The sequence below is a fragment of the Hyperolius riggenbachi genome, chromosome 9 (genome assembly GCF_040937935.1).
Source record: "Hyperolius riggenbachi isolate aHypRig1 chromosome 9, aHypRig1.pri, whole genome shotgun sequence".
Classification (NCBI taxonomy): domain Eukaryota; kingdom Metazoa; phylum Chordata; class Amphibia; order Anura; family Hyperoliidae; genus Hyperolius; species Hyperolius riggenbachi.
The window spans coordinates 49,323,222-49,347,942 of record NC_090654.1 but is presented as its reverse complement, the minus strand read 5'-3'; the positions used below and the strand labels follow the sequence as shown (position 1 = coordinate 49,347,942).

At 44.6% G+C, this 24,721-nt stretch overlaps 1 protein-coding gene across 1 annotated transcript in view; it reads right to left on the bottom strand.

The window, feature by feature from the left end:
- Window positions 1–24,721, bottom strand: part of COPG1 (COPI coat complex subunit gamma 1) — a 51,442-nt gene that overhangs the window by 2,028 nt on the left and 24,693 nt on the right. The window contains exons 11-22 of the mRNA XM_068252701.1: window positions 15,827–15,894; window positions 14,639–14,827; window positions 11,101–11,196; window positions 9,791–10,034; window positions 9,639–9,714; window positions 8,402–8,505; window positions 8,158–8,283; window positions 7,993–8,073; window positions 5,863–6,005; window positions 5,584–5,755; window positions 3,825–3,922; window positions 533–671 (exon numbers count right to left, since the gene is read on the bottom strand). Coding sequence (XP_068108802.1) covers window positions 533–671; window positions 3,825–3,922; window positions 5,584–5,755; window positions 5,863–6,005; window positions 7,993–8,073; window positions 8,158–8,283; window positions 8,402–8,505; window positions 9,639–9,714; window positions 9,791–10,034; window positions 11,101–11,196; window positions 14,639–14,827; window positions 15,827–15,894 — 1,536 coding nt within the window. The remainder of the gene's footprint in view (window positions 1–532; window positions 672–3,824; window positions 3,923–5,583; window positions 5,756–5,862; window positions 6,006–7,992; window positions 8,074–8,157; window positions 8,284–8,401; window positions 8,506–9,638; window positions 9,715–9,790; window positions 10,035–11,100; window positions 11,197–14,638; window positions 14,828–15,826; window positions 15,895–24,721) is intronic.

The window sequence follows — 24,721 nt, the reverse complement described above, 5'->3', positions numbered from 1 at the left end:
AGTCGCTAATGCATATGTTCCTAAACGCTAGACACTTGAAAATAACTTTATATGCTCCCAACTGTAACAAAACTTTTTTTTGGGGGGGGGGGGGGGGGGGGTCGTCTCTGGTACAAAAATTGATGCCAAGAAACCTACAAACCACTGGAATGAAAGATCCTCCCATTTGGCCACACAAACACATTTATGCAAAAAGGGCACCAAGGAAAAAAGGGCACAGAGAAATGCCCAAAAAAGTTTTTTCAGCTTCACTACTTATAAATCACTCTATTGTCTCACTGAACCCTCCCACTATTGATGCCTAACCTTAACCACTCAACCCCATGGCTAACATTAACCCATACACAGTTAACCTTAAGCACCCCCACTCGTGCCAATCCTAGAAAGAAAGAAAAAAAAAATGGGAAAACTAGTAATTTTCGGGTGCCCAAATTTCCCCTTAAGGGGGATACTTGAATGGGGCGCCCAAACTTCCCAGATCGACACAAACTGCTCAGTATCATGAAGTATATAGTAGGATAGTAGATTTTACCTTCCAAGGTTTTGATTGTGGATAAGTTGAATGTTTCCTCCTTTTCAAACTCATCTCCCACCTCTTCCCAGGCGGCACCAAAGTTCGGCTTCAGAACTTTCTGTATATGGTCCACTACAGTCACTTCAATGTCTTCCAGCTGCGGTATGGAGGAACCAGATTTCAGAGAACTGAACACACAAATTATTGGTAGATTCACAGTGGGAGGGAAATTATAGCCAAAAAAAAGCTGTTTTTCTTAAAGAAAACCTCAGGTGGCTTGTGACCTAAAAAACGGATACTTACCTAGGAAGAAGGAAGCCTCCGGATCCTTCCTATGTCCTCCTCCAGATTACCGCCACTGTCCATGTTTCTCTTTAAGTCTGTGTCTGAGCTCACTGCTGTGCATGAGCGCGAGTGTGTCTGCGCAGTAACCCAAAGCCACTTGTCAACGAGCAGCTCTGGCTTACTGCATAGGTACAGCCAATACTTGTGCAGGCACAGTACGTCCGCGCTCGTACATGACAGGTAGAGCGGCCACAATAACATATCAGACAACCTCCTGTTGGATATATTCTGGGTATCCACGCTCAGCAACGTAGGTAAGTATCTGTTTTTAGGTCACAATCTGCCCCATGTACACTTTAAAGAAAACACGGGGTTCCCTTCAATAAAAATCACCTATCATACAACAATCTAAAGTTCCAGAGATACTGTCAGATAAAAAACAAGATGAATTGAGTGCCAGCTACTGCATTAAAAGAACGTTTGGAAGGGCTGGAAAGGCCCAAACCTCACAAGTAAAGTAGTAATTTTCCTGATGTGAGAAGGCTGCCACTACTACTACTAAAATGCTAATTATCAGGCTGCAACTGAGAACCTCTGGTTAGATTTTCTACATCAATGACCTTGAAAGAAAAGCTACATACTTGCTCCACGTGAGTGATCGCCGCTCATTAAATATCCATGAAAGACATTGATCCCCCATAAATATTCTTGATCAAAGATCCTCCCAGCTCATGAACTTCCAATGAAGATCATCTCTGCTGATAACTGTCCACGAAAGATCACCTCTACTCATGAGCATCTATGGGAGATCATTTTGGCTTATGAACTTCCAAGGTAGATAACCTCTGCTTAGGAAGGACTATGGAAGTTCATATAGGCAGGTAATGTAGGCCCCATGCTGCGCCTGTGATTTGGGCACCCATGTAGGCTGTCTAATTGCGGCTATAGTGGCGCTCAGTGTGTAACTGGGTGTAACAGGGTTGTAACCAGTAGGACAGGCAGAGACGGATAGTGTTAGGCATAAGGTAACAGCAGGGCTAGTTTTAGGAGTAGTTGGAGGTACAATTAGGAGTAGGTAGAGGGAGGGTTGGTGTGAGATGTAGGTTTGGTGAAGCATTGTTAGAATATTGGCAGTAACAATTTCCAGTACCAGCCTGCGCTGGTTCAGCCCTGCGCTCATATCAAAATTCCAAAGTTATGAAAGTTTGAGGATAACGTGCCAAGTGAAAGTGTGTCAAGCACACACTAAACAATGCACAATTCTATGCAATCTAAAAACGTAATGTCGGCTCAGCAGCTACTTCAAACTGCGAGTCATACAAATGAATCAGTCCAGTTAGATGCCAAAAATACTTTTTCAATTCACTAAAATGTTAAAAAAGTCCCATATAATGTGACTTTGGCTTCACTGTAGTCAGAATAAGGCAAGTTAGTCCTTTCAATCAGCATTAATATCAAGCTTGACCAGCGCTGCATATTATTTCATGTCACTCCCACCACCAGCACCTAATGGAGAGCGACTCACCAATTGAGTTGGACCACAATTCACAATGGTCTAATGCGCATGTGGGGCATTCAAAGGCTCCCCTCGCCCAAACGTATTGCTCCAACTTTGCTGCCTGCAGCCACCACTAGTAAACAGGGTCATAGGCAGTTCCACTTTAAAAGTTTCCTCAAATGAAAAACAAACCTCATAGCGCAACACTGTATAAAATTCATAGCTTTTATTCCAGATTTGCACTTACAAGCTCCAAGGATAAGTAGCGCATAGAGTTTTTCCCGCAGGCTCTCCCCTGCTCGGCCTCCCGGTATGGCCGAATGGCAACCCTGGCCAATCCTAGAGCCCGAGTGACGATATTAGCAGTAACAGCGCCGACGCAGCTCCGTGCCCCGGATGAGTCGTGTTGATGACGAAATCAATTGGGTGGTGCTGCGAACAGCGTTATATCTCCATTATAAGCGAGCGGGGGAGACTGAAGTGGACCCGCAGACACAGGGATTGAGGACACCATTCGGCCATACCGGGAGGCTGAGCAGGGGAGAGCCCGTGGGAAAAACTATGCGCTAATTATCCTTGGAGCTTGTAAGTGCTAATCTGGAATAAAAGCTATGAATTTTATAGTGTTGGACTATGAGGTTTATGTTTTTCATTTGAGGAAACTTTTAAAGTGGAACTGCCTAGGACCCTGTTTACTAGTGGTGGCTGCAGCAAAGATGGAGCAATACGTTTGGGCGAGGGGAGCCTTTGAATGCCCCACATGTGCATTAGACCATTGTGAATTGTGGTCCAACTCAATTGGTGAGTCGCTCTCCATTAAGTGCTGGTGGTGGGAGTGACATGAAATAATATGCAGCGCTGGTCAAGCTTGATATTAAGAATATTGGCAGTATTCTACTATACGGTTCATCAGACACAAAAAATTCAGCGGCGCACTTTTCCAATGTACGCATTTATCTCTGCCCATGAACCTCAACACAAGAATGTCCCTGCTCCTGAATATCTAAGGAAGATCCTGTCTCCTCATGAATGTCCACAGAAGACCACCTCTGCTCCTGAACACCCATGGAAGATCACCTCGACTCTTGTCCCTGGAAAATTCTCTCCAGTCACATCCATGGAAATGATCTCCATTCATGAAAGTCAATAGAAGGTCATCTCTGCTTGTGAAATGTCCATGGAAGATAAGCACTTCTCATGAACATACTATGGTTTTTTTACACTGAGCCTTTGGATAACATCAGGTTTGCATTATATTAATTTCTAGGAGTTTCTATTGTTGCAGTTCCCAACCACCGCTGAATCTTCAGTGACGTCTTAGGAGAACTTCAAGCTTCTAGCAAAGAGGAGCACATGGGCAAGTCTGAATTTCCTGACTGCCCTCACCAATCCAGTGGGTGTTTCATACTTTATCAAAACAGGGGAGCACTCAGACTGGCGGGAGTCAATCGGGAGCTTCCCCTGAGTAGTCTATATGCGGTTTATAATGTAGGTTAGAGTTTTTCTTTAAAATATCCTCCTGCTTACCACATACTCATCGTCATATCCCTCTTCATCAGCCTCGCCTGTATTCGGGTCACAGTCCTTCACTGTGAACTTCAGCATGCAGCTGAATGTACAGGAATCTGTCAGACAAGATAAAAAAAAAAAAAAAAAGTTTTTGTTTATTTTAGTGCTGTTTTAAATACTGCTCCCTGCTATGTTTAAAAGGGACTCCGAGCTCACCCAAAAAAAGAAAGTTGTACTCACCAGGGGCTTTCCTCCAGCCCAGTGCTGGTCGGGAGGTCCCACGCCGGCGTCCTGGCTCCTCTCCTTCTCCCCGCTCCGGAATGGCTGACAGGCTGCAGCCCGGGCGACACTTGGCAGAGTGTCGGGCTGCTCCTTCCGCGTATGACGCGGCTGACGTCACACGCCGGCCGCCTCGCGTCATCACAGCGGCCGGTGTGAAAGTACTACGCATGCGCGATTAAAGCGCGCATGCGCAGTACTGCCACGCCGCCCGCCGTGATGACGCTAGGCGGCCGGCGTGTGACGTCAGCCGCGTCATACGCGGAAGGAGCAGCCCGACACTCTGCCGAGTGTCGCCCGGGCTGCGGCCTGTCAGCCATTCCAGAGCGGGGAGAAGGAGAGGAGCCAGGACGCCGGCGTGGGACCTCCCGACCAGCACTGGGCTGGAGAAAGCCCCTGGTGAGTACAACTTTCTTTTTTTGGGTGAGCTCGGAGTCCCTTTAAACCAGTCTATACAGCTGATCTCTGCCAGTGTCCCCAACACTGAGCTAAAGAAGAAGTCTCTGATGGAGCAAGTATACATAAAGATCGTTATGTCTCCTGGGCGACAAACAATGAACTCACGTGTTTGCGATTCACAATATCTTGGAAAGAGGTTTAATATAGGTTTTACAGCAAACAGTAATTCTTGGAAGGGATTCATTTTATTAATTTTACTTTTCACCACTAGATGGCGCTACAAACACTATCCTGATTTGCCAAGGAAGTGTTCACTTTTTTTTCTTCTTTACATTACTTTACTATTTCTTTTATTATGAATGGACATGGCCCCTGATCGTGGTCATGTCCATTTATTCCAGGCACTGCGATTGGTTCGGCGAACACTTGTTTCCCTTCACCAATCACGGATCTCTGAGCCCCGACAGGTACAAGCGGTGGGCGCGCATACTTGCACAGTGGCGGCGGGCGACACATTAAAGAGACTCTGAAGTCTCCTAAAAATGAGGTTTTTACTTTTAAAACCTCTTTAACCTAATTGCCCCTCCTAAAACGCCGCATCCCCACGGCTGAAAGTTTTCCGCTAACTGGTTAAAGTGAACCTGAGGTGAAAATAAACTGATGAGATAAAAACAATTGTATCTACACCCCTACTGCTAAAATGACCTTAGACAACACATTTATCATATGTTTAAAAGCTTAACAAGTAGATTTAATTGTCTCTGCTCAATGACCCAGTCTTTCAAGTGTCCCAGAGCTAATATATATGAACGATTGACCTTTTTAATCTATCTCCTGCACTCATAAGCTGTTCTCTGCCAGGTGTCAAGAGTTTTATTGCTATAATTCCTCATTAGTGAGGCTATAGTCCAACTAGGTCCTGAATGGAGAGAAACTGTCACCCTACATAGCTAGAGGTAAGCTTTTTCAGGCAGAAAAAGAAAAAAAAGGAACACAGCCTGTTATTTGTATGCTTGGTACTGTACATACACAGGACTATCTCATCACGTCACATCAGGAACACTTTAGTGTGCAGAATCATGTTGTTGATAACACATACATGCAGATGGATCCTCCTCAGGAATAGAGACCAGGGTGTAGCACGTTCCCGGCTGGTTGTAGGACAGACTCTTCACTGGGACATAAGAGAGGACCTCGTATCCTTCCGTAGGCTCCATCTGTACTGTGACGTTCTCCAGTATCTGATCATTTAACGTATTGGTGCAATCAAACTGAATAAGAGAATGGATCCCGTCAGAGATAACCACAACATGCAGCATTTACACAATTAACAAGCGGATTATGTGCTGAATTACTTTCTTGAAAGATCCAATCTCACCTGGAACACTAAGTGATTAACAAAAGTGTGTTTTGTGCATCTGACCACATATTCTGTCTCGGACTCTGTGAGGGCAACAGGCTCTGCAGAGGACTTGAATAACGCACCCAGGCTTTTAAATTCTGGCACAGCAGCAAGTTGTTCTGGAATAAAATTAAAATATATATGATGTCTCAATGTCGGAACCCCTGGTGGATAAGTTAAAACATTTTCAGTGTTTTCATTCTAATCAATTACATTGTTGACAAGTATCCAGTGTTAAGGTGCATATACACACTATTCTAAACTGGGCAGATGTGGCCCTCTCTGCAGAGAATCTGGCCTGTGTACAGCCGCCCTAATGCGTCGCCAAAGGATATGGAGTCCAGGATCGCCTTGGCCGAATGCAATGTTCCCCTCCTTACCCCACCCGCACGCTCTCCATTGTGTTGTGACAGCATCCATCATCCCCTCCATATCAACACAACGTGACCGTAGCCTAGCGACATGTCTGTACAGCTCTCAACTGTAGACTAAAGGATAGCTTCCCAATACCTGCAGACATCAATCATTGCATGCATTTTCGTACCCTTTAGGTGGCCATACATCACTTGATGTAAGGCTAGATCAACCATTAGACAGATCCCTCTCTGATTGGATCTGATCAGAGAGAGAACTATTGCCTGTTCATACACTAAATCGTCCTGCCAGGCTGCCCCCCCCAAGTGCATAAGTGTCCTCCCCATGCTGGCCTCCTCCGATGTTCGTCATCACCGCAAGCGTATGTACCACGGGATGCCACAACATGCGCCAGTGTCAAATGGAACAGGTGCTCGCGGTGATGCAGGGGGTGGGGATTTAGGGGAACACACACACACACACACTTATACACTGAGGGGGAGCATCATCCTAAGGGTCCATCCGGTCAAAGCCATTACCACTGTGCTACCAATCGAGATTTGCCAGCATTCCCAACCAATCCTTTCAACCGCTTTCAGCCTGGATTAGAACAAAAGATCGATAGGGCAGCCATTTTGCGCAACTGATTCTCTTCCTAAAGGTGGCCACTACCGGTCTAATGTCTAGCAAAAAAATTGTTCCGAGTGATCAGAAATTCTGATCGGATTGGTTGTAAATAATCTCCGTTGAGCACAATCACTTACGTACGATTTTATTCCAATTAGTCCAATTGGATTTTCGTCAAAACCAAAATTTGGATTTTCTTGTTGGTTGTGATAGATAGGAAGCAAAGACTGGTTTGTTGATGGAGTAATGAGCCATTTCACTTCCGATTAGAATTTCTGATTGCTCGAACGATTTTTCACCAGAAATTGGATCGTTAGTGGCCAGCTTTATTGATAAAATTACCAAATTGGAAGGTCAATTGGGTCACAATATTGAGTAATATATGGGCACCTTAAGTCCCTCCTTTAATGCTGCTATCTCCATATCTACAAATGGTGAATGATATGCAAATAACTCTGTTTTCCTTGCAAACTGAATGCAACTTGGAATTGGGCCAATCAGTTTGCTTTTCTCCTGAATTTGATTGGTCCATGGCCAAGCTGCATTAAAGAGACTTTAAAGTCTTATAAAATTGACATTTTTATTTCAAAAATCTCTTTTACATTATTGCCCTAACTAAAAACGCTACATCCCTGCATCTGAAATCTAACTAAATCCCCCCACACTCCCTGGGGCACACTGCAGGGAGCGCTTCCGTGAGAGGCAGAGCTTTCAGCAGCAGCTCTGCCTCACCAAGCGTCTGTCAGCGCGGTTTGCCGCCTCCGCCCACCCCTCTGTCTTCCTTCACTGAGAGGGGCGGGGGAGAGGCGGAGATACGTGCTGATAGACACGTAAGGAGGCAGAGCTGCGGCTGAAAGCTCTGCCTCCCGGGGCAGCAAAATCCACAACCAAGAAGTTAGGGGGGAGTTTGGGGGATTTACTTAGTGTTCAGCTGCAGGGATGCGACGATTTAGTTAGGAGAATGATGTAAAAGATTTTTAAAATAAAAAGGTGAATCTTATGAGACTTCAGAGTCTCTTTAAAGTCAGAATTAGTAGCTTTTCATTGAGCATCTCTAGCCATAGCTCTTTTTGTGACAGAATAGCACCACACTGTCTCATGTACATACATGAAAGTCACACCCACCTTGGAATATTTCTTGTCTGGAGGACACAACCTTCTCTGGCTGTCGGACTGTAGCTGCCGCCGCTGCTGGCAGGTTTTCAACTACACACAAAAAAGGTACAATTAATAAGACAAAATACATTTGCACTACTGTTGATATAATGTACTCTAGGTACACTAGTGTACCTGCTCTCTGCTCAGCCAGTGGCGTTGTAGCCAATGGAACCGATTTGAAGTCAAATGGTTTCTCCGATGGGTCTAGGGTGTACTGCTGCAGCGCCCTCTCCAGTCCAGGGATGGACACTGTCAACCCTACATGGAAAAGAATGATCGTATCACAAGTTCGCAAGTGGCATAAAAGAATTTGCTTGCACAGGAACCTACATAAATCAGTGAAGGAAAGCTAATATCAGACACAGAATATACATACCATTAAGGATATAGGTGGAGTTGAGTGCTTTCTGTTTATGTTCCAAGATGTTCAGATAGAACGTGGCTCTGTCTCTCACTTCATTGTCATCGTCCATCATACATCTGCATGACAGCAAACAAATGTGACACTCAGCTATATAATGAGGAAAAACCATCAAGAATACCCACAGCAACTAATTGTAATCAGCAGCAGCTTTAGTCAAGTGGGACATCTAGTTGCTCAGGACAAAGAATTTGGTAGCCAGATGACAAAATCATATAGAAGGTACAGTGTTGGAGGTGGCCAAAAATAGACTCAGCACTAGAGTCTACTCTATACTGGCCAGCAGGAATTTTAATGGTTTTATTGACCTGATGAAGCGGGAAATGCCAGAGAAACGCGTTGTCTGAACTTACCTTTTTGTGCAACAAATTTTTGAAAAATTATTTTCAGTTACATTGGCTGCTTTATGATCTATACCTCTCCTTTTTAAACTGCTTTTCACGGTTTTATATATTTTATTTTCGTGCCTCCACCACTGTTTACTGTTTACTAATTAAACCTCTGTTGGGAGGTTGTATTTTTAGAGTAGCTCTTACCTCCTAGGATCTACTTATCTACCAGGAGTTTGATCTCTGAGGATACTCGCAAGGCCGAACCGGGCAAGAATTCCTCCGTAAGGCTTTTTGGTGGTTGCAGGTTAATGCAACCAGAAAATTGGGAGTGAATTTCTTTATAAATATATATCTATCCTGGTGTGTAGACACATTGCAGTATTGGCTCCTGGTGTTTTCTCTCTCGTGTTTTCCCAGTCCTCGGATCTCCTTGGCCCAGCCCCTGACCAAAGAGAAGATATCCATAGAAGACTTTTAGATAAGACAACTCTGAGAAGGTATCTGATAATAACCCAAATCAGAGGCAGTCATGATGTAGACCGGGGGAGTCAAACTCAAATACACAGTGGGACAAAATTTTAAAACTGTTGTCTAGTGGCATCCCTCTCCTATACAGGTCCCTGGTGTCTAATGCCTCCTCCCTCCCCCATACAAGTTCCATTGTGTCTAGTGGCTGTAAGCCATACAGGCTTAATGCTCAAGTGCTTGCAGGCCAAATATAATGCAAAGTGGGGAAACCACTTGCTTGCCAAACTTAATAGTACTGCAGGCACGATTTGGCCCGCACCAGTTTGACATTTATTATGTAGACTGATTCAGGATTTAAGTGAAGTCATATAAAAGAAAAAAAAAAGCCTTACCTCCTTAGTAATACCAGGATGCTGGGCAGCACGTCTTCATTTTGGGCACCAAATTTGGCCAAAGCACTCACAGCACCTATACAATTCAATCAGGATGATCAATCTAAAGTATAACTGGATCAATTTACAGAGCAATGGGAGGCATAACTCACCTGCTCGGACCTCCTCGTTCTCCAGGATCACCCGATTGTAGATGAATCGGATGTACTTGGATGGGTTGGCGGTTCGCGGTCCCTCCTGTCCCAGAAGGTGGAGGATGCGGGTAGCCAGGACAGTGAACTCACAGTCCTCAATAAACTCACACAGATGGGATAGCCCCGTCTCTTTACTCTCTGGATTCTCTTCAATGATGCTGATGATACAATCCACTATAGCCCGCTTGTATTCAAATCCACCCTGTCATTTGGAACAGAACATTTTCATTATGATATGGAATATATACACCAGCCAAAGGGTGTTCTAGTTTCATACAGCAATGGGGTGCTGCCTTTAGTGAAACCTTTCATTCAGAATTCTCTTTTCTATAGGTCACTGGGGTGGGCTTGCAGTATTCTGACCAATGATAGACAGTGATGTCTAGGGCAGTTAGGGTGGAGTGGGTTTTGAGGGTCTCAGGATACCTTAAGGTCCGTACACATGCTCAATAAATGTTTCCCAACAGGGATCAGAACCAGCTCCCTCAGGCAGGGCTGGATTTACCATAAGGCACTGTAGACTTGTTCCTACAGACTCCTAATGATGGAAAGGTGACTCACTCCAGTCCCCAAGTGCCATGTTTTTCCTGCAGTTTCTCCTGGTTTGTAATCGCTATAAGAGCTGCCATGTTTTCCCTCCCCTTCTAGATTTGCTTATTTATCCAGGGGCAGGTGTGAAAATGGCATCTGTGAATTCACTAAACTCTAAAGCACAGAGTTCTCTCTCTCCCCAAACCCCCTGCTGATGAAAGCGTTTGTTTACTCTCTGCTAATGTGTTCAATAAATTATTACATTAGTCCTTATCTGCCTGAAAGTTTCTGTGGCCGGGCAGGCCTTGCCGCCTGCAGAAGTATGACAATAAAAGCCCCTGCTAAACTTTTAAATGTAAAAAGAAGACGTAAAATGGATGTTTTTTCATTAATGGGCCACATTGTTTGCATGGATTTTTAATGTGCTATTGAGATGCCCTGGGTGCAATAAATGGTGCTCGGTTCCCTTTAAAAGAGGGTGGCAGCTATATGGTTAGGTGGTCTGGCATTCCCAGTCACTTCAATGCAAGTCTTTGGAAGGAGTGCCACCATGCAAACAGCAAGGATTGTAGGCGATTCACTCAGGGCCATTGGATGGGAGAGAGGGAGTCACATGCCCCCAACAGTTGAGGAATCCTAGGGTATATATGGGGAGGGATGTTGGGGGTTGTTCTTTCACTATACCAATATGAAATGTACATCCTACAGCCAATCAGGAGCTGCCTGTGTGTCCTTACCTCTTCTCGGAGCATTGTGAATAGGAAGTTCATCATCACAGAGTGCTTGCGGGGATACTTGTGACAGAGAGCACTGATTGCTTGCACAACCACTACCTGTGGAGCACAACAATGGTTAATGACCTGTTATAGATCCAGAAACACATTTCACACACACACACACACAGCAATAGCTCGCCTTCTCTAGCTCCAGCAGCATGTCTCCACCCCCATCCTTGGGAACGCAGCCACAGCCATGTTTCCCAAGTCTGCCAAAGCTCTCCGGAAGCCTGTGCCTGCGTTTCCACGCCCCGCCCACAGCTCAGCAGCCACCAATCAGGCCGAGCTGGGGGTGGGCTGCGACAACACAGAAGGACGTGGCCAGAGCCTCAATGAAGATTTTGAAAAGGGAGGGGATGCATTTACCTTCTGGGAGGAATTGTCAGTTAAGTATTGAACCCTGACGTCCCCAAAAATGCCAACTCCAGACCGAATAATTGCTAATACCTTTTGTTATAAGAAGGCAAATTTCTTGTTTTACATATATTCTAAATTATGTTTATCATTATATATAAATTTTCATTTTGTTCTTTTGTTGGCTATCCCGGATTGACCACCGCTAGTATGTGGCCTTTAAATATTTTGTAGGCGTTTTGTTGTTTACCTGTTTCTCTCCCAACTGGCCACTATATGTGGACAGCAGTCGGGATAGGATTGGTATTTTTATGTTCTCGCCAGCCCAGACTGGCCGCCGCAGCCAGTCTGGGAGGGTGAGATGTTATTACTTTTTTTGTTTGTTTGTTTTTGTGACGTTCGGTGTCTGGCCGCCGCTTTGGGTGCCTGCCAGACACCGAGCGCAAGGTGTTTTTTTTTCGTTTTTTTCCCCTTCTCTTAAATTATTTTTCCTATTCTGCATTGTTTATATTCAACCCATTAAAGGTTAGGAGCATGTACACTTTTTTGCCTGAAAAGGCAAGTTTTATGCGTGACCGGTATAGGCGATTGGATTGGACCGTCTATGTCTTAGATGATTTACGATTCCGGGTATTTTACGAATACGCATTGATTTAACCACATGCGGATTTTCAATGCGGAGTTCCGCGTGCGTTTTTTCATTTAGGACATGCTCTGCCCTTATTGATCGGTGCTCCAGTGGCCATTTTAAAATGATTGGAGCATAAAAATAGATGCAGTTCCCCATCAGGTCCTCCACCAGATGGGAGGGTTTACATGTAGGAATTTAGCCTGATTGGTTGACGACAGGGCATCCAGACCATTTTGAATGGCTCCCTAGTGGAGCAAGCACTATTTAAAGCCGATTGAAGTTGTATGTATTTAGAGGGCTTGTCAGCTTGAGAAAGAGAGGAGGCTCCTCTCGAAACATCGCACAGACTTGCCCTTTTTTATGCCTTTTGATGCTTTAACCCTCCTGGCGGTCTATTAAAAACCGCCAGGGGGCAGCGCAGCCTTTTTTTTATTTTATTTTTTTTAAATCATGTAGCGAGCCTAGGGCTCGCTACATGATAGCCGCTGCTCAGCGGCATCCCCCCAGCCCCGCCGATCGCCTCCGGCGATAGGCGATCAGGAAATCCCGTTCAAAGAACGGGATTTCCTGGAGGGCTTCCCCCGTCGCCATGGCGACGGGGCGGGATGACGTCACCGACGTCATGGACGTCGTGACGTCTAAGGGAGTCCCGATCCACCCCTTGCCGCTGCCTGGCGCTGATAGGCCAGGCAGCGCAGGGGTCTAGGGGGGGGGGGGGGGGGGCTGTCTTGTGACGCGGATAGCGGTGATCGAGCGCGGGGCGGCGGCGATCGAAGTGCTGACGCAGCTAGCAAAGTGCTAGCTGCGTTCAGCAAAAAAAAAATTATTCAAATCGGCCCAGCAGGGCCTGAGAAAGCCTCCTGCGCAGCTTACCCCGAACGCCAGGAAGGTTAAAGAGTAACTGTCGGATATAAAATCAAAAATCAATTCTTTATTTTTATCTGGTAAACAAGTAATAAGGATGCTAATCAGGCAATCTAAAAGTTAAAATCTCTATTACCAGTACTTTTCTTGTTTATAAATGATCATTCCCCAGTTTACCTGACTCTTATTTGGTACGTTGCCACACAAAGGAAGTGGCTGGGCATGCTAGGTTGTCTTTTTTTTGTTTCTTTATTTCCCCTCAGACTTAACTAATTTATAGAAGCAAAAAAGGACAACCCAGCATGCCCAGCAACTTCCTTTTTGCGGCAATGTACCAAATAAGAGTCAGGTAAACTGGGGAATGATCATTTATAAACAAGAAAAGTAATAGAGATTTTAACTTTTGGATTGCCTGATTAGCATCCTTATTGCTTAAGAGATAAAAATAAAGAATTGATTTTTAATTTTATGCCTGACAGTTACACTTTAAACAAATAAAGAGCTTGCAATACATTTGAAGACAGTGCTGGGTCTCTTCTCTGAGTTTTTGCCCACTGCACATGCTCCTCCTCTATTGCGTTCCCGTGGCCAAAAGCACGCATGGTCGCAATTTTTTGCTTTCTGCTCAATTTGAGGAGGCGCACACCAATGTTCCGAGTGTGTCACTGGAAGAGCCAAGCAGAGCGGGGTGACAGAATGGACCCAGAAGGTGCCCCAGCTAAGTAACTTGGGCAATTTCATTTTCAGCTAAAAATTCTAATGCTACGAGCACACCAAACAATTTTGTGTTAGACAGATAGTTCAATAGATAATTTCCGCCATGTCCGATATTATTTCCGATCGTTTTTCTGGTTGATTTCTCAGAGAAGTGAATGGAAATTGATAAGAAAAGATAAGAGAATCGAGCGGAAAAACAAATCGAAAATCAATCGAACAGAAAATTGACCAAAAAAACGCATCGTGTGTACCTAGCACAAGTCGATCTCCATAAAAAAAAAGTTTCACAGATTGCCCAGCAAGCTCATGGTGAACCAGAACTCCTAGGAGTGTGTAAGGGGCTGAGGGCCTGTTTCCACTACCCTGCGATTTGCGTTTTGATTCTGATAGCAAAACGCAAGGTACATTACACTAATGGAAACGGCAGCAGCAATTTCCATTAGTGTGATCCAATTGCGATGCAATTTTGGTCCAAGCACAATCGTCATCCTGCGATTGAGCTTTACTATACTGAGTATAGTAACTCAATCGCATTTCACAGTGGAAAAGAGCACTAAAAGAGATCAAAAAGCCTCCATTTGTTTTGAATAAAAAAAGAATTAGTGAAGATCGCCACCTGGTGGCTATTTTTTAATACTAGTTTCGTAATCGCCTCCAAATTAAAATAAGTTAGCTTCAACCTTATTCTTCTTTGGACATATCTGGCTAAAAGAGAACGTTCACAGCAAAGTAGTGTTCTCAATGTGCCCCGGCTTGCTATGACACTTCACAGTGCTGCCGATATGACTGCTGTAATGTAGGGCTGAACCTGAATGGCTGGTCTGTCCTCACACTACAGAGCTTATTCTGCAGTTCGTCTCCTGGGACCCCCCTTCCCCCACAAACAGAGCAGAGCTCAGTTCCCTCCTAAGCATGAATTCCAATGCTCCACACCTTGAACTCATCAGAGATTTCTGACATGAAGGAGGAGATCTGTTTCATGAGCCGGTCGATGCTGCTCTCGCTGCCAGTCTTCAGCAGGGTGGTGATGGCCAGGGTGGCGATGCTGCGGTTCGAGTCGGTCACCAGATTCTCCAGGTCCAGGTTGCAGGCGGTTACAGCTGATGGGTGTTTCATGGCCACCTATTGAACAAAGTAACATTAGTGAAGAGTTCAAAGACAGCATTTCAATAGTTATACTAACGGGTAATCTTCAGGATGCTAGAGCCCACCTCCAGTCCTTACACCTAATACATCTATTAAATGTTCCCAAATGTTCGCTTCTTCTGAAATGAAGCTTCTGCTTAGTAATTCTCTATTTATATATGTGGTTACACATGTAAGTTTACTTTATGGCTAGCTGCATCCATTCGCTATTTCATGTTTGCATTCCATTTTTAATCAGTGTTTAGAAATCTAGTGCATAGTTTAGTGTCTGTTTTGAATATTTATTTGCCTCTAGGGGGCTCTGCACGCCTCTGTTGGTAGTCATTTCAGATGCGGCCTGGTTTTAGGAGCGCTGCCAATTCGTCCCTGTTGCCTAAAACCATGTGTAAACCATTTTATGGCCAGCTGCCCCCATGTTCACACTATGTTTGTTTGTTTGGTAATCGGTTAGGCTAGGGTCCCTTCCAGAAAGATGACCTCATCGCGGTGAAAGTGTCTAGTACCATTTACTTTGCATGCAAATTGTTTTTGGAAGCTAACATCCTCCATTAATGTTAATTTGGTGCATCTGTTTTGATGGCAAGTTGTGTATCCTGGATCTGCACACTTAATACTGTTAGTCATTCAGATGCAGCCTGTTTTGGGAAGCACTGCCAACTCTCCCTGCTGTATGTAGTTACATGGCCTGAAGGAATAAATAGAAGACTATAGGGGCAGAACAGTGTTTGCTGTTTGGCTGTGCCACATTCTACAATACATACTGCAAGGGGGCAGTCACAGATGTAACTTCAATGAGAATGTTGCAGCCTATACTAATACAAGTTTGTGCTGCAGGCTGTAGCCAGTTTTTGATCTTCCAGTTACCATTATTCTGGATTACTGTGTGTCTGAGAGCTGATTGTTTATTCTCCAACAGAGCCAATCTGAAATCAGGTCCAATATACTGTCTATTAATACCAGAAATAAGCAGCTTACCTTATTGAGGGTCCTCACAGCGGCATAGCGAAGGGCAGCTTTGGGAGAACTGCAGAACAGCTGCAATACTAAAACACACAACAGGCAAGTGAATAAAAATAAAGACCAAAACTCAGATGTGCAGTGATATCAGCAAGGTGATACATAAAATACATATTACTGTCTACACTTAGAGCAATGATCAGATCACAGAAAAACACATACACACACGTAAGTAATACTAACACACACACAAGCAATGGACAGATCACAGACATGTAAGTAATACTGACATACTGACTGACACACACACACACACACACACACACACACACACACACACACACACACACACACACACACACACTGCAGAAAGAGGCAGGCAAAGCAGTCAGAACCAGCAAAATGCACTACAATGGAGTCTGGTGTATGCATACAGATTATTGGTAAAGTAGTCAGACTAAAGGTGGTCAGATATTATTCGATGGCCACCAGATCAACCCTCAGATAGATACCTGCCCACACACTACCTGTCCATATGAGCACCGCCGTCTGCCGGGTCCCAAGATCTTCCCCATGTAATGTGTGCAGCTTCAACCCCCAGTAATTTAATGTGTACCCCCCAGGCTCATCTGTCTGCCAGCACCAGCTCCAGTGTCTCAGATCTTCTCTCCATTGCGACACATGCGTGACCTTGCACATGCCGCCGGGTCACGTGGTACAGGCACCTGTGATGTAGAGAAGACTCGGTACACTGGAGGAGTTGTGCTGCTTGATAGGTGATCTTGTGGGGGAGAGAGGGGGGGGGGGATACATTTCAAAGTGGAAAGGGGGGTTGGGGGAGACCAGGCGGGGTCCGTCAGTCATTATGATCAAATCTGCTGGATATCTATGCTGCAAATGGAGTAATGTATGAGCATGTTAAGGCTCCATATCTCTGCAGTGTTTGGTGTACATACTTAGACTACTGGTAAAGGGAGAGCACAGGTTAATCGATTATAACTGCAGCACTTAAAGAGAAACCGTACCCAATAATTAAACTTCATCCCAATCAGTAGCTGATACCTCCTTTCCCATGAGAAATCTATTCCTTTTCTCAAACGGAGGATCGGGGGCTCTGTATGGCTGATATTGTGGTGAAACCCCTCCCACAGTGTGATGTCAGGGCCATGATTCTGACAGTTTCTTGTCTGTGAACCTCATTAGATTGTGGGAAATAACAGCTGTTTACAACTGGCAAAAAAAGAAAGCAGCATCTCCTTCCATTGACATCACCTGCCAGCAGTAAAGAATGTCACCATGTGATGTCCGAATGTAAATCAGGGAGAGGAAAGATTTTACAATGGGAAAACACTGACTAAATCATGTATACAGAATTGTAAAAATGAAGCACTTTTTTAATTACATTAGTTCCTCTTTAAAGGGAACCAGAGATGAACGATCTCTAAAAAATGAAAAAAAGATGAGGACTTCCGGTTCCGGCGCCTGGCGTGATGGCAGCATAAGCTGTGAGCTCCGATCTCTCCACCTAAACTGAGTTCCCCAAAAGCCTAATTGCATCTCCCGAGGGACCTTGAGAGGATGACAGCTCCCCCTGACACGGCCACTATTGACCGGTACCTACTGCGCACTCCGCGGGACAGCAAACAACAGCGCCTGACAAAGGACGCAACAGCCCGCACTGCCACCAAGATGGCGGAGATCGCAGAGGAGGCCGCGCCGGAAAACATCCCGCTGGAGACCTCGCCAAGCCCAGACGGCGAAGAAGCCCTTAGACCCCAGGTAAACTACAAAATCCTGGCTAGAGAGATGGTAGACATGCTAAAACCTGAACTCTCCGCCATGATCTCGGAAACGATAGGGCAGCAGATGGCTGAGTTGAAGAAGGAGCTGGCGGGAACTGAGGCTCGTGTAGTGACAGTCGAGCAGCGGGCTAGTGGCATAGAGAAGCGTGTCAGTGCGATAGAAGATAAGGTGGAGGAAGCCCAGAACTTGGCCCAAACTGCATGTAATAAACAAGTCATTGTATTTGACAAGTTGGACGATCTCGAGAATCGCTCGAGACGAAACAATTTACGTATTATTGGACTCCCAGAGGCTATAAAACCAGCAGAACTATCAACAATTTGTTCATCAGAACTGCCAAAAGCACTAGGGCTAAATGTTACATTTAAAGTCGAGCGTGCCCACAGGGTGGGACCGGTGCGCCCAGAATGCAAGCTGCCTAGACCAGTAATTGCAAGATACTTAGATTTTTCAGAAAAAACTGAACTTATGAGAGCCTATAGAGATAAGAAAAAACTGGAATATCAGGGCCACAAACTTTTAATGTTCGCGGACTATTCTGTAGAGGTGAATAAAGCTAGGAAAGCCTTCAACCCAGCTTGTCAATCGTTGGTTAAAAAGCGTGTTCGCTTTTCGCTCAATTATCCGGCTACACTTCTCATCTATGACACTGCTGGCAAGGCAACGTCATTCCTGTCACCTCAAGAGGCAGAAAAATATATTACTAACTTGCTACCTGAGTTTACTTCGCCTCGAAGGCAAGAGCAAGACCTTGACAACACTTCAACTGACATGCCTCGGCTGGAATCTCCTAATAGGCAGTCTAGTCAGTCATCCTCCGCCTGGGACGATTGATGATAACATATGACATCACAGGGAGATGCTATAAGTTTTATATCATTTTCAAATTAGTATTTCCCCTGCAAAAGGTGGAAATCCAGAAGGGGACATCTGGAATGACTTTGCATTTTTCTTCTTCTTTTTATTAGTATTTACACTGAAAAACTTTTTAGTTTAAAAATGCTATCTGCATCTGTTTAGTAGAGGTGGCGAATTGCTGCTCACATGCTGCAGGATTACTCTACATCCTGCTTGTTACACTGCAACATGGGATAGGCATAATAATCTTGTGTGCATATTGTCTTTTGCTAGATCTGATAAGCCTATATGCACGCCAGGAAAAAAGGAAGTCTAATACCTTATGTTATGTGATATACGTGCTCCACTGGTATATTTTAAGTGTTCGCCGGCTGTATATTGGAACCCGTGATTTTCAGCGGGACCCTCTGTGCAGGTGGCTGGTTAAGGCTAGCCATACGGGCTGGTTTTGTTTGGGTTTCTGGGTTAGGGTCGCTCCTGGGGAACCTCTAATGGAAGTTGGATTTTTAAATGGGTGCTCTCTCCCCCCTGGCCCCTCACATATATATATTATTATCATCGTGATGGTGTGGAGGGTGCTGCTGGGACACTCTCTGTCACCTACTAAGATACGTCATATAACTCTGATTTGGTATCGCCTTTTGTTATCTCCTTGGGTGACTTAAAACTAGTTACTTTGAATGTTAGAGGCCTACGCACTCCCCAAAAAAGGACACAGGTACTTAGGCATTTACAAAAAATGAAAGTCGACGTCGCCATACTGCAGGAAACCCACCTTCGAGCCAATGAAATATCACTCATGTCCAAACTATGGGTGGGACACGCCATCGGCTCTCCTTCATGTGGTAGAAAAGCGGGGGTCATTATACTGGTCCACAAAAACTTCAAGGGACAGGTCATAGACCAAGAAGTAGACATGCTTGAAGGGCGATGGTTAAGGGTGAATTTAAATCAGGGTGACCAAACATTGACCATTTGGGGGATATGTGCACCAAACTCAGAAAATATTACATTCTTTCAAACTTTAAAAACAGCAATTAAATCTGCTCCCGTTACTTCACAGATAATAGTTGCAGGTGATTATAACGCAGTACCCTCCTCCCCTGAAGATAGGCAACTTAAAACTTCACATGCACCACAATATAGCTCACAAGACAAAAATCTAGAACTCTTTCTTCTGGAAACAGGATTGTCTGACATCTGGAGACACCTACACCCTTTTGAACGAGACTTCACACATTACTCTGGAGTACACGCATCTCACTCGAGAATAGACTTAATTTTAGCATCTCCCAACCTAATCACTAAAGTACATTCGGCAGATATTAAAGCAATAGTCATATCAGACCATGCTCCGGTGTGGGCCACCTTTAATCTTAAATATGTGAAACGGTCTTGGGAGGGTTGGAGATTCCCAAGATACCTATATGAAGCAGTGTTCTCCCCAGGCTCTTTTAGCCGGGTGCTCCACCCGGCTAGTTTTTGCAAGCACCCGGCTGTCATCGGCTCACCTCCTCCTATTCTGTAAGCAGAGTTGTGCACAGAAGCACCGGCCCTGCATTCTCTCATATTGCCCCACCCGGCTACTTTTTCAAACCACCCGGCTACTTTTTCATGCCACCCAGCTGGAGAAAAATTCTGGGGAGAACACTGTGAAGACGAGCAATTTGCAACTCTGTTAACTAACTGGTGGTGGGAATATAAAGACACTAACTGTCAGCATAGAGGAGACCCAGTCTTATACTGGGAAACTGCGAAAGCGGTCTTAAGGGGAAGAATCATAGCCTATACTAAATCTTACAAAAAGAAAGCACTAGACAACTATAATACAAAATGTAGTAAAGCCAGACAAACCTATATCAAATATAGAGATGACCCTTCAACATGTCACAGAGAAAGGTGGCTGAATGCAAAACATGAGAGCGATCTGTGGTTTGAACGATATGATAAGACATTCAGATCCTATAGAGCAGCAAGATATTTTAAACTGGCTAATAAATCAGGAAAGCTCTTAGCTAATCTTACTAGACCAAAATGGTCAAACACACAGACCCCAACCTTAAAAGATCAACAGGGTAAACTGCACTCAACGCAAGAAAAAGTGCTCAATATCTTTACTGAATATTATAAGAAACTATACCAATCTAGAGGAAGTGAGGAAGTCGACATGAATGCATACCTAAATACAATTAAACTGCCACGCCTCTCACAAGATGATATAAATATGTTAAACGCAGAAATAACTCAGGGAGAGGTTGAAGGAATAATAAAGTTTTCGCATTTGGGAAAGGCACCGGGGCCCGATGGGCTGTCGCCTGAATTTTTTAGACTCCTTAAGAAAGAAATATCGCCATGTCTGGCCTCGCTTTACAATGTAATTATTAAGACCCAAAGGCTAATGCCAACCGCAAACTTGGCTTATATTAAACTTATCCCGAAACCGGGCAAAGATATAACTGATCCATCCTCATACCGACCAATTTCACTCCTTAATCAGGATATTAAATTTCTGTCCAAAATCATGGCAGACAGACTGGCGATACTTCTTCCAAACCTACTACTTGATAACCAAAAGGGCTTTGTCCAGGGCAGGTGTGCGGTTGCAAACGTAAGAAAAGTTTTATCTGTACTGGAGCACTGCAGGCTGTCGGGGAAGAGGACGGGATCGGAGGCCTTCCTGGCACTAGATGCTGAGAAGGCCTTCGATAGCATCGAGTGGCCTTGGCTTCATAAAGTTCTGAAGGCTTTCGGCTTTGAAGGGCAATTTTCCTCATACATAAAAGCAGTATATATGTCTCCAGAGGCTAAGATATCACTGGCAGGGGGAGTGGGCCCGGGCTTTCCGCTAGCTAGGGGGACGAGGCAGGGGTGTCCCTTGTCACCACTTCTATTTAATCTGGCTTTGGAGCCCCTGTCTCGTTCCCTTCAGTGTTCTTCTTTATTTGAGGGAATTTCGGTAGGATCACAGCAGGTAAAAACCACCTTGTTCGCGGATGATATTTTGCTTTTTATGGCCAACCCAGAGAGGGACTTAGCAAATATAATGACGCATATCAAAAGATTTGGAACCTTTTCTGGCTTGGTCATAAATTACCACAAGAGTGAGATCATGTTTTTGTCAGGCCAAGCCAGAGCCTCTAAAGCAAGGTGGATATCTGAATTAGGTTTCAAACAAGCTCTCAACCATGTGAAATACTTAGGGATCTGCATTCCTAGAGACATTGGACAACTATACAGGCTAAATTTTACCCCCATATTGGAAAAAAATCAAGGCGGAACTGCGGAGGTGGGAATCATTACCCCTTTCTTTGACTGGGAGAATCTACCTTATTAAAATGATCAGCTTCGCTCGACTCTTATACCCACTCCAAACTGTCCCATTACTCCTACGTCACAAAGACGTCCAAATGCTGGAGTCTGCGTTTACAAAGTTTCTATGGTTACATGGTAAGCCTAGAATCTCCCTGGCCAAATTAAAAAAATCTAAGGAGATGCTAGGCTTTAACTTTCCTGACGTGAGGGGGTACAATTTAGCCTCATTGATCCGCCATGCCCGTGATTGGTTGGGGGGCACATCTTTTTATTCTAACTACTCCCTGGAAATGGAAATGGTGGCTCCTTGGTCGCTAGGAGGCGCTATACACACTAAATTATCTCAGTTACCCACTTTCATAAAACAAAATGCAGTATTGCGAGATACTATTATAGCATGGAGAGACACTAGAAAATTATTTGGTCTACCTGGTCCCTTGTCTCCAAGAGCACCCCTTTTAGGGAACCCTGGTTTTCTACCAGGCGCCTTGCATCCAGTATATCAGACATGGGCAACACGGGGTGTGGAATATTTATCCCACTTGCTTCGACCAGATGGGTCCCTCAAAACCCATCCTGAAGCTGTTTTGCAATACCCCTTTTTAAAGCCGCACGCCTTTTATTATAACCAGATACAAAGCCTCTGTTCCACAGTTTTGGGGAGACATGGCAAATTCTTGCGAGTACAAGCCTTTGATAACTTGATGACGAACCTGAGCACCAAACAATCACTATCTTGGATATTTTGTTTTATCAGAGATAGACAGCTGTCTAGGAAAAAAGGCCTGACCTCACATTTTTTGAAATGGGCTGCACTGGGGGAAAAATCACTGGAAGACACCCAAGAATCTATTATAGATGCTTGGGGAAAAACTAGGAGTAATATAATAAGTGCAGATTGGCGGGAGATGCAGCTTAAAATAATACATAGGGCATATCTCCCCATAAAAGGCCCTTATAATCATCCGGATCCTACGAGGGATTTAATACAATGCCCTAAATGTCCTTCGCTGGATCCAAACTTAAACCATATGTTATGGACATGTCCCGCTATTCAATTAGTGTGGAAGGATTCCCTCGAACTAATCCATTCAACAGGAGGCTGTAAAAGAGAGTGTAACATGTTCTACTGTCTCTTCCATAGCTCAGATTATTTGGAAGGCGACCAAGTAAAGTCTATCACACGTTTTGAACACCTAGTTCTCCTGGCGACCAAGAAGTTGATCCTCCGTCATTGGCTCTCTTCGACAACTCCAACTAGAGCCATGCTTAAAGAGAACCCGAGGTGTGTTTAAAGAATGTTATCTGCATACAGAGGCTGGATCTGCCTATACAGCCCAGCCTCTGTTGCTATCCCAAATCCCACTAAGGCCCCCTGCACTCTGTAATCCCTCATAAATCACAGCCATGCTGTGAGGCTGTGTTTACATCTGTAGTGTCAGTCTCAGCTGCTCCCCCGCCTCCTGCATAGCTCTGGTCCCTGCCCCCGTCCCTTGCCTCCAATCAGCAGGGAGGGAAGGGATGCAGGCGGGGACTGGAGTTCTGCAGGAGGCGGGGAGAGCAGCAGACTGACACTATGGAGATAAACACAGCCAGCTCTGACAAGCTGTTTGTCAGCAGCGTGGCTGTGATTTATGAGGGATTGCAGAGTGCAGGGGGACCTTAGGGGGGGTTTGGGATAGCAACAGAGGCTGGGCTGTATAGGCAGATCCAGCCTCTGTATGCAGATAATATTCTTCAAACCCACCTCGGGTTCTCTTTAAAGAGAGACTTGGATTCTTGATAAACATGGAGAGTATAAATATAGAACGAGAAAAAAAGCACTCTGTAAAGAAATTCTTTAAAACATGGAGAAGCTATATCCAAAAGGAATGCTCTAGAGAGCAAATCGTGGCTATCATGACACCTCTACAGAACACCACTTGGTACCTGACACAGAAGATAGGAGGCTATCTGGGGAGGTTAGAGATATGACCAATATTCTTGTGGTATATCAACATACGTGACGTGGGAGCTGAGGGGAGAGAGGAGAAGAGGGGTTCATACTAGGGAGCGACCCAACTATGTAAATAGTTTGTTATGTTTCTAGGTTGGTTTTCTATATATCAACAGTAAGCTTGGAAAATCGTATCTGGTGAATGTTACCTTTCTACCCTGAACTATAATCTTTTGCAGGAGGTCGAAATGTACCTTAATGGGTCGACCTCCTGATCTTTATTTACAAGAACTTCCTATCCTAAAGGGACGAAGCCTGACAAGATTATGCTTACATATATTACACCAGATAATAGTACAGGTGGCTGCACCTGCTTAGCAATATTTGTCATTACTCTATGTAAAAACTAAAATATTGGGATATGATATGTTTTCTTTGTAACATCTGACTTTAACCACTTCGCATCCAGACCTTGTTTTCCCCTTATTGACCAGAGCAGTTTTGACGCTTTAGCGGTGTCCCTTTTTAATCAGCCATAACTTTATCCCTACTCACGACACCTAAATGATCTAGGTATCGTTTTTTTCAGGACAAACTAGACTTTCATTGGCGGGTATTTTGTCCCTAGACCAAAAAAGTTTTCTATGCATTTTAATGGGAAAAAGAGGGGAAAAATTAAAAAAATGCATTTTTGCTCAGTTTTTATCAATTCCAGTTTAAAAATAAAAAGTGCCACAGAAGATAAAAACATGTAACCAGTATTCTGTCCCCCAGTATAAATAGCAAAATGTGTCCCGAGTATCAGACCCCCCCCCTTATAGCCAGATGTGTCCCCAATATCAGTCACCCCCAGTATAGCCCAATGTGTCCTCTGTGTTTGGCACCTCCCAGCATAGATAGATAGATGTATCCCCAGGATTGCTGCCCCTCATGTGTCCATATGTGTCCCCAGGAATAGTGGTCCCCAATTATAGCCAGATGCGCCCTCAGGATTAGCGGGTGCA